We start from the raw sequence: 10,811 nt of genomic DNA, 5'->3' as shown, positions 1-10,811 counted from the left end.
TGCAATTTCCGAAATATTTTGATGTGGACTCCGGTATTTACACTTCTTGTTTACATTTCCGGTAGAGCAACGTGAAAAGCCACGTGACAAAAATAGATCTATATGGTTTACTTAATTTCTCGCGTTCTTACAGACGTAAATCTTGAAGAAGTTAGGTATATTTCTGTTAAGTCCTTAAATTAAAGCCTAACCTGGAATTAAGCTATGAAAATAGCATAAATTGATATCCATCTGCCATTAAATGATGCGGATCTGTTGAAATATAAACTCATTTGTCTTTAATATTCCTCTTGGAAAATATAAATTAAAAAATAAAATCCTCCCACTCGCTCCATACTTTTTGCTGACCCTGGATGATACTCTACTAATTAAGTTGAATTGGCCTTAAATATTGACTTTTTCACAAAAATAAGGAATACAAAATTGTGATTGATGGATAAATCTCCTACGCACCTCCAGGAAAACCTGCATCTGCTTCCACAAGGAGGGCCCAAATACCAGGGTCACTGGCGCAATCGTCCCAGTCTTGTGTGCCGCTATCTGAAAAATTCAAACAGTACTGAGATCAATATTTCATTAAGGCCATGATTGCAAATCCTTGTGCATGGTTTTATGTAACCCCCTCCCCCAAAATGCAAAACCAAAACAAAGAAAACTCAAACTCAATGACAAGGACATGACTCTCCCCATTTCTCTCTGTTTGGCTGATGATCTTTAGGGTCATGCCAATGAGGGCTCCCACTTGCTGTGCTGTCGATGAGGATGTTGATTAAGACAAAGTTCCTCATCAGAGTTTACTCTGCCTTGCTCAACACCCCATTGACCACACCCTCGCACCTGCGGAACAGCTCCTCTGTCTTGTTGTAGATGGGGGACTCCACAAATGTCTGGATGTCCTCCGACTCGATCTTGTTATCTGTAAGTGACAATACGTTGATTAACCCCGTCATATTAGAACTCAAATTATCAATTACCAAAGTGTAAAAATACACGCACCATCATCTTCTGCCCTCTTCTCCACCCTTCTCCTCAGGAGATCACCCTTGACTGACCTTGACCATCTACAGAGACGTTCCGTGTTAATGGTATAGATCTCACCAGTTATCCTGCGTGAGTCTATCAAGAATTCATGGAAATCTTGCAATGATCCTGGCAAAACAATAAGAACAAAGTAGTGTCAATATGGAACTCTTGATTTAGAAGTCCTGGTTTCAACTTTGTTTGTCAAACTATACTGCTAAAATCTTACCAAGATGGCTCCTGATAGTTCCTGGGGCCAAATCCCCCCTAGAATCATCCAACCACCTCTCCCGGATCTGTTGGAGGTTGGTAATGGCCAGGAATGAAGTAGGGTCGACCCATCAAGGGCCTCTGCCACCTTATGCACCTGCTGGCAGTGCTGCCTCGAATCCTTCGTAGACCTGTTCTTTTCAAAGGAGCACTGCCATTCGAAGAATACCTTCATCGGTTCACCTTAATATAAAAAATTACAGGTGAAGTAATTTGGGTTAGTGGGGTGTTCAAAACCAGATTCACAGATTTGATGTAATTGGAAATCTTACTGCTCATCCAAGGACTCTTTTCCTTTGGTTCCTCCCCTTTCTTTGAAGAGCTAGCTGTGGCACTGAAATATTGATCATTACATTGTTAAAATCAACCATTTGAATAGTGCAGACATCAAACAATGTATGCATTCCAAAGGTCATGTACATATGTACCTATATGTGGGTACATGTATGTGGGTACCTGTATCTGTTTACATGTACGTGGGTACTTGTATATGGGTACCTGTATATGGTGTTGTCTGTAGATACCTGTATATGGGTACATGTATGTGGTGACCTGTAAGTGGGTACCTTTTGTGTGGGTACGTCTCAGTGAGTACTTGTATGTGTGTTTATGGGAAGTAGAATCAAGTTTCTAAAGTTACGTATGTAGGTACGCAATATCAAACCTGTTGGTATATGTTGCTATGGAATGTTATGAAATGCTAGTGATTGGTAGGGAAATATAACTCATTTACCTTTTTTTGGTCTCAATGACCTTTTCGTGAAGTTCCCTCCCCCTCTTCATGCCATGGCACTTCACAAAATGGGTGTCCATTCGAACGACGGACCGACCACACCCAGGCTCCGGACAGATCTTCCTGATGAAGGAAATTGGAAATGTATTTTCTAATAAAAAAAATAATGAGGTCTGTTATTTATTTTGAAAGTAGGTGATTCTTACTTCTTGCCTTGCGGGTTCGGCAAGGAAGTCTCTTGGCTGAGCCCATGGATCTTCCTCAGGTGCCGAGGCAACTTCACCACTAGAATGCCACATAGGTGGCGTTCCTTCCTCTACCGTGTGGTAGGCTCACTCCGGGGTTTCCTTGGCCGTTTCGCCACGTTCATCAGCTGAAACATGCCAGTTCGAATTAGGTGATATATTCAATTTTTATGAGTTATGTTTAGCCTTAATAGCCACTAGACCTTAGGGTTATGATGTAAGTATATACCTGCTCGTCCTCCTCTCCATTGCCTTCCTCCTCCACTTCCTCCTCTTCCTCCACGGTGTAGTCGGGATCGAAGTCCCGCTCCACTTCTTCGATGGCCCTCGCCCAATCCTCCGGCATATCTTCGTCTGACTCCCAAGTCATGATCGTCGATCTGAAATAACCACCTATGTTTTAGAATAAACGGCAAGGGCTAGGAGGCCTCCAGCCACACACCAAAATCCCAATGTTGTCAACAATTTTTAAAATTATTGACCTGATTTTCACACCACCTCTGCCACTATTATGTAACACTCGCAGTTGCTGAATTTGCTTGATCAGGATAAACAATCTACCACATCACCAGAAAAGCTATTTAGGCATTATAAGTATCCTCTTATTTTACTACACATATAGGAGATATTCATCAAAGTGTCTCAGAGGGGATTTAAAGAGACCACTGTATCATTGATATTTACCATTCTTTCTTCATCCTGCTCACGCTCCTCCTCCCTCTCCATCTCCCCTTCCCTCTCCTCATTCTTCTCCTCCCGGACCTCCTTCTCCCGCTCCTCCTCCTTCCCACCCTGATCTGCTCTTTCATCATCCTGCAACATATGAAATAATTTCAATGGTTACTGAAAATGGGTATCTGTATGTGGTATCTGTATGTGGGTACCAGTATTTGGTGTATGTAAGTATCTGTATGTGGGTACATGTATGCAGGTACTAGTATTTGGGTACATGTATGTTCATGCCTGTTTTAGGAACCTCTATGAAAGTAGCTGTATGTGGGTACCTGTATGTAGGTACCTGTATGTGGGTACCAAATTGTAGGTACCTTTATATGTGCTTGCATGTAGGGGCATATATGAATATATTCATTTTGTTGGTTTTTTTGTATTAAGAAACAACATTCTTTCTGGCCGTCCTGACCCGGTCTGTCAACTTTTTCCGCCACCCCTCTGGCTTGTCTCTTCTCAGGCGCGTCATCACTTTCCGGCCCTCAGGGTCCCTGCTCAGACATAGGACCACGTCCGCCTCACAGACGGCATGGTCTGAATCTACAAAAATCGAGACTCTTACAACTTGCAAATATTTTGACAATTCTAGTTATTTTCTGTTGCTTTCAACTTTTCATAAGCTATTCAAATGGTATTTCTTACAAATCAACTCCCAACAGAGTCTCTGGATGGTGGAGGCCTCCCCTGGGGAAAAGGCCCTCCTTCCATGGGCCCTGGGCGTCACCTCCTCCTTCGCTGCTCCCTGCTTCTCATGTCCCTTCTCCTTTAACAGACATAATCTCTATCTGATACTGTCAAATGCAGTCTTCAATTATATATGATATAGTGTACACACATGTGATGCTGTTAAACAGCATTCAGTATAATAAAAATTATGTACCACTTCTAGTACCTACATTAAGCTAAAGTATACCTCTCCTGGGGTCGCTGTGCCTTGCATACGGATGGGTTTGACCCTAAAAGTTGTTGGAGTGGCCTCCCAAAGCTGGGTTGGGGCCACAGCCTTCTCCCCCTCCTTATCCTCTTCCTCCTCTGCCACCCTTACCTCCTCCTCATCATCAGAAACCTTCAACAGACACAATCTCTATTTGATCCCATCATACCCAGTATTCAATGTTATATGGCATCGTACAAATACATACTATACTGTAAATCAATACTAACAGTATTATTTACCTCTAATCGCAGCCAACCTTCTGGCATCTCTTCATCCGAACTGATGAAGTCGTACACGTCCATTTTCTAAAACAAATCTGGTTTTTATACGCCCATCTTAAGACGGGACGTATTATGGTATGGCGTTCATGTCCGTCCGTCCGTCTGTCCGTCCGTCTGTTAGCTTTTTCGTGTCTGACCCGTAACTTAAATACTACAAGGCCTAGAATCATCAAACTTTGTCTGTAGATACATCTTGGGTAGAAGGTGTGTCGCACATTAAAACCAGGTCACTGTGACTTTTCATTAAGAAGATATCCGTCTGTCCGTCCGTCTGTTAGCTTTTTCGTGTCCGACCCGTAACTTAAATACTACAAGGCCTAGAATCATCAAACTTTGTCTGTAGATACATCTTGGGTAGATGGTGTGTCGCACATTAAAACCAGGTCACTGTGACTTTTCATTAAGAAGATATGGCAATATATGGCAAAAACTTGTCCGGCTCATAACTTGAAAACTATTAGACCTAGAATCACCAAAATTGGTCAACTAATGCATCTTAGGTAGAAGGTGTGTCACATCCTACTTTAAGGTCACTGTGACATTTAATTAAGGTGATATAAAAAAAATGTTTTAATGGGTACAATCTATACTGTTAACAATATGTGACGGGCGTATCATGTGCCGTGGCAGTGCACTTTATTTCTATTTATATTAGTAGATGTACATCATTCTGTTATAGTTATTTATGAAAAAAAATCCATACCTTTCCTAAATAATTTCAAATCTATAGCTTCCAGAGTATGTATAACCCCATAAAAACCCTAAGTCTGGCACCATACAACTGAGCTATTCAAAACCACTCATGGATTAAAATTTTATGTAATTTCATGAAAAGACACAGATAATAATTCCTTATCACCTCGGTAAAATGTTTGTGAAAAATATAGGAAATCTATTGCATAATGGATTTGACAAATAATTTAATGAAAACAGAGTTATTGTCCTTGGATTCAATATTTTGAAACACATCATTGACTATTCAAATATAACTAAGACTTTTGAAATATTTTATGGCTAACAAGATTTTTTACAATAACTATTGAAAAAGACTCCAACAAAATTTATGTTCAAGTCATTAAATTCTTGACTTTGCACAATCTTATGACGTCACAGGAGTGTGGAACTACGTTAAGTGACACAATAACAATTCAATTAATTTAATTTCAAGAACAATGACATTGCAAGTCATTTTTACCATATTCAGACACAAATATAAAAAGTTGATTCAAGAAAAGAAATGACCGGGTAGCTTTAAGATTATAAGACTCTCTTATGAGTAGCCATGAAATATAAGGTGATTCCACCCGAGGGTTGCAAAAAAGCTGTGAAACCCGAGGCTTTGCCGAGGGTTTTACCGCTTTTTTGCAACCCCGAGGGTGGAATCACCTTAATATTCATGGCAACTCATAAGAGAGTATTTTTCTCTCATAATTTTAGAGTTTTCCGTTTTCCTTGTGCCTAGAGACGCCATTTTGAGAAATTTCCAATTAATTAATTTTTCGCTGTACATTAAAAATAACACCAGAATCGAATTCTACGACCCTCATTTTGGCAACTATGTTGCCGACAAAAATCGGCCGATGAGTGTATAAGTGAATTGTATTAGAGTTATTCCTCTTTGAATAAATCAATAATCAGGGCGGTGCGTGACGTAACTCGACAGTCCATCAGCGCGAAACATTTTGACAGACCTAATCCACAACTGCACGTTTTTTTTTCTTAGAGGAGCATTGCTATTGATATTAATTGAGCAGTTATTTAATGACGAGTGTGTAAAGAGAGATTCTAAGTGGTTTTTGTTGGTGAATATGGGCATGGCTATTGGCTAGACTTTCGTTTTCCACGCGTTTAAGGACTCGAGTCTCATGGACATTGAAAGCACTTATTTCACCTGAGACACTGTCAGTAGACGTTGACAGGGTGAATTTGGAGGTAGACCTAGAAGTAATAGACCGTGTGGGCTGGGTTTCTGTGAACTGGCATAATGTACAGGATGACATAGGTGTATGAGGAATTTGTGACTGTTGTTGAGTGTGCGGTTATTGTTCAAGGAATGTGTATTTTTGTGTCCGGTCACATACACCTGGAGAGTATGAGGGACATTACAATCTGTCATTTTTTGTACAAGAGCTTTGCAGACGCATAGTGTTCGTCAATCAAGGCGAGATAAGTTGCAAGCTAGTTGTGTATTGATTATGACGTCACGGGATATGTAAGATAACGTCACGTGATATGAAAGATAGAAATATCTTGCATACCTTTCTTTCATAGAATATCTGTATCTTACATACGTAGATATGAGAGAAATGTTAATCTATCATAGATACAGCAGTAGAAAAAACATACTGGAAAATTACATATTATATGTAAAATTTCTCAAAAAACAGTAGCATTTTTAAAATATCACATGTATATCTTTAATATCTTATAACATCTATAATGTACAAGGTCTGAACAATGTAAGTAAAAGCTGTGAGAGGAGTTCGTTACAAAAAGTAGGTATCATGCTTAAGAAATTATGAAGTTCAACTACATCATGAACATGCAAATATTTCAAAGAATGTCTGGTCACTTCCAAAAAGCCACATGTACAATAAATTACGAAGCGGACTGTTTCCGCCACGATTAACAATCCCCCTCTCCCTATACATCCTATAAAACATGGAGCGGACTGTTTCCGCCCCCAATAAACACTCCCCATACATCCTATAAAACATGGAGCGGACTGTTTCCGCCCCCGATAAACACTCCCCATACATCCTATAAAACATGGAGCGGACTTTCCACCCCCGATAAACACTCCCCATACATCCTATAAAACACGGAGCGGACTGTTTCCGCTCCCGATAAACACTCCCCATACATCCTATAAAACATGGAGCGGACTGTTTCCACCCCCGATAAACACTCCCCATACATCCTATAAAACATGGAGCGGACTGTTTCCGCCCCCGATAAACACTCCCCATACATCCTATGAAACACGGAGCGGACTTTCCACCCCCGATAAACACTCCCCATACATCCTATAAAACATGGAGCGGACTGTTTCCGCCCCCGATAAACACTCCCCATACATCCTATAAAACACGGAGCGGACTGTTTCCGCCCCCGATGAACACTCCCTCTCTCCCCATACATAAAAAAAACCATGGAGCGGAATGTTTCCACCCCCGATAAACACTCCCCCTCTGCCATGCATAAAAAAAAGCACGGAGCGGACCGTTTCCGCCCCCGAATAACACTCCTCCTATCCCCATACATAAAAAGTAAAAACACGGAGCGGACCGTTTCCGCCCCCGATTAACACTCCTCCTATCCAATGAGCCACTCCACCCCTCCTATGGTAGGTCTCTTCTCCTTAAGTTCCTTCGTGCCGTGCGGACCCTGTCAGAAATCCTCTTTAGGTACCCCTTAGGATCTACTCCCTTTAACCGTGACAGGATCGCCCGTCCCTCTGGTGTTCATTCGAGGACTGGCACACGCCACACTTGTAATGGAGCAATCGGGATCTGCAAAAATTATATGGTGATTTGATTAATTGATCACTTCAAGTCAATTGAAGTTGTCGTCAGCTATTTTTGCTTTTTATCATATTGCTTACCAGAAATCAGATGGTGGCATTCATCGATTAGGAACTTGGCTTCCTCCTCTAAGAAAAGCCGCCTACCATGAGAGGAAATGTCTGCAGGTGAGAGACTCAATACAGTCGATCGCAGCGGAGTATGTTGTTCTCCCGGTTGCTCATTGGATGTCGTCGCAGTCTGGAATGGATAAATATAACTGTAATTTCAGTCTAATTTGTTCATGTTGAATTCTTTGTATACGTGATTTGAAGACAGAAATTTTTTATTAGTGCAATACCAAGGACAGGGTTTCATCTTCCTCCTCCACCTCTTCAATAATGGGGCCGGATGGACCTGGCCTGTCTTCCAATGCCTCTGCCTAATGGTAATACAAATATTATTTTCAAAAAGTTTTATTTTTCCTAAATTATTGAAAATTCTTGCCACCTCTAGTACTTAAATTAAGCTAAAGTATACCTCTCCTGTGGTTCTCTTGGCTCTAAACATGAGAGATGACGCCCACCATTGTGACTGAGTCCTCCTTCTGTTGAGTGAGATGGTAAAACTGGTCTTGCGTGTTGGGCCGGTGACTCATCTGCTGCGCCAACAACAGTCTGCTGTCTGGGTATCTTTCGCGCACCTGCAGAAATCCAGACATTTTATGCACTCACTCATTTATCTATGAATTCATTTCTATATGCTATAGTATCTTTTATATGCTACAAAATTTACCGATGTTGCAGCGGTCTTCCGCAGCTGGGTTCCCGACAATGGTTTCTTAAGCCCCGCCTGCCTCCATATGGATTTCATTCCCTTTGATACCATTGAGGAGTTCATAGGTGAAGGCTTCTGTGTTTGGCTGGGGTACGTAAAAAAAACAGCAGCATTTTCCTGGTCAAGTGCATCATCGAATCCGGGAAGTCTCCTTCGCACCTCTAGGAAAACCTGCAACTGCCTCCACAGAGAGGGCACAAATACCAAGGTAACCGGCGCTATCGTTCCGGTCTTGTGGGCCGCTGTCTGAAAAATTCAAACAGTACTGAGATCAATATTTCATTAAGGCCATAATTGCAAATCCTTGTGCATGGTTTTATGTAACCCCCTCCCTCAAAATGCAAAACTAAAACAAAGAAAACTCAAACTCACGACAAGGACATGACATTCGCCCTTTCTCTCTGCATATCTGATGGTCTTCAATGTCATGCCGAGGAGGGCTCCTACCCGCTGCGCGTTGTCAATGAGTGTGTTGAGCAAGACAAAGTTCATCATCAGAGTATACTCTGCCTCGCTCAACACCCCATTGACCACACCCTCATACTTCCTGAACAGCTCCTCTGCCTGGTTATAAATGGGGGACTGCATAAAAGTCTGAATATCCTCGGGCTCGATCTTGTTTTCTGTAAGTGACAATACGTGGATTAACCCCATCCTATTAGAACTCAAATTATCAATTATCAAAGCATAAAAATACACGCACCATCATCTTCGGCCCTTTTCTCTACCCTTCTCGTCAGGAGATCGCCCTTGATGGACCGAGACCATCTGCGGATACGTTCGGTGTTGACCGTGTATATTTCACCAGAAATCCTGCTGGAATCTAGGAGGAACTCATGGAAATCTTGGAATGATCCTGACAAAACAATAAGAACAAAGTAGTGTCAATATGGAACTCATGATTTAGAAGTCCTGGTTTCAACTTTGTTTGTCAATTTATACTGCTAAAATCTTACCAAGATAGCTCCTGATGGTTCCTGGGGCCAAATCCCCCCTGGAATTGTCTAACCACTTCTCCCGGATCTCTAGAAGGTTGGTGATGGCCAGGAATGAGCAAGGGTTATCAAGGGCCTCTGCCACCTTATGCACTTGCTGGCAGTGCTGCCTTGCATCCTTCGAAGACCAGTTCTTCTCGAAGGAGCATTGCCAGTCAAAGAACGCCTTCATCGGTTCACCTTAATATAAAACAATACAGGTGATGCAATCTGGGTTAGGGTTAGTGGGATGTACAAAACCAGATTCACAGATTTGATGTAATGTTAAAAATCTTACTGTTCATCCAAGAACTCTTTTTATTTTCTTGCTCCCCTTTCCTTAATGAGCTAGCTGTGGCACTGAAATATTGATCATTACATTGTTAAAATCAACCACTTTGAATAGTGCAGACATCAAACAGTGTATGCATTCCAAAGGTCATGTACATAAGTACCTATATGTGGGTACCTGTATGTAGGTACATGTATGTTGGTACATGTATGTGGGTACCTATTTGTGGGTTTGTGGGTACCTGTATCTGTTTACATGTACGTGGGTACTTGTATATGGCTACCTGTATGTGGGTACATGTATATGGTGTTATGTCTGTAGATACCTGTATGTGGGTACTTGTATATGGGTACCTGTATGTGGGTACACGTATGTGGGTATATGTATATGGAGTCCTGTCTGTAGATACCTGTATGTGGGTACATGTATGTGGGGACCTGAAAGTGGGTACCTTTTGTGTGGGTACGTCTCAGTGAGTACCTGTATGTGTGTTTATGGGAAGTAGAATTAAGTATCTAAAGTTAGGTATGTAGGTACGCAATATCAAACCTGTTGGTATATGTTGCTATGGAATGTCATATGAAATGCTAGTGATTGGTAGGGAAATATAACTCATTTACCTTTTTTTGGTCTCAATGACTTTTTCGTGAAGTTCCCTCCCCCTCTTCATGCCATGGCACTTCACAAAATGGGTGTCCATTCGAACGACGGACCGACCACACCCAGGCTCCGGACAGATCTTCTTCCTGATGAAGGAAATTGGAAATGTATTTTCTAATCAAAAAATAATGAGATCCGTTATTTATTTTGGAAGTAGGTGATTCTTACTTCTTGCCTTGCGGGTTCGGCAAGGAATTGTCTCTGCTGAACGCATGCATCTTCCTCAGGTGCCGGGGCAGCTTCACCACTAGAATGCCACATAGGTGGCATTCTTTTCTCTCCCGTGTGGTTGTCTCACTCCAGGGCTTTCTCTGCCGTTTCGCCACGTTC

General features: G+C 41.7%; 1 protein-coding gene across 1 annotated transcript; it reads right to left on the bottom strand.

Moving 5' to 3' along the window:
• Positions 1-794: 794 nt before the first annotated feature.
• On the bottom strand, positions 795-4,236 carry LOC130048399 (cilia- and flagella-associated protein 251-like). The gene is made up of 13 exons (XM_056145059.1): positions 4,174-4,236; positions 3,911-4,063; positions 3,640-3,760; positions 3,410-3,537; positions 2,953-3,081; positions 2,751-2,806; positions 2,498-2,648; positions 2,344-2,396; positions 2,024-2,146; positions 1,563-1,624; positions 1,303-1,473; positions 997-1,149; positions 795-916 (listed from the first exon to the last, which is right to left on the bottom strand). The coding sequence occupies exons 1-13, from the start codon at positions 4,234-4,236 to the stop codon at positions 795-797; spliced, it is 1,485 nt and encodes a 494-aa protein (XP_056001034.1).
• Between the last annotated feature and the right edge of the window lie 6,575 nt (positions 4,237-10,811).

This window comes from Ostrea edulis, chromosome 1, assembly GCF_947568905.1.
Source record: "Ostrea edulis chromosome 1, xbOstEdul1.1, whole genome shotgun sequence".
NCBI lineage: Eukaryota > Metazoa > Mollusca > Bivalvia > Ostreida > Ostreidae > Ostrea > Ostrea edulis.
Note: the sequence above shows the minus strand (reverse complement) of the source record. Positions and strands in the feature narration are given on the sequence as shown.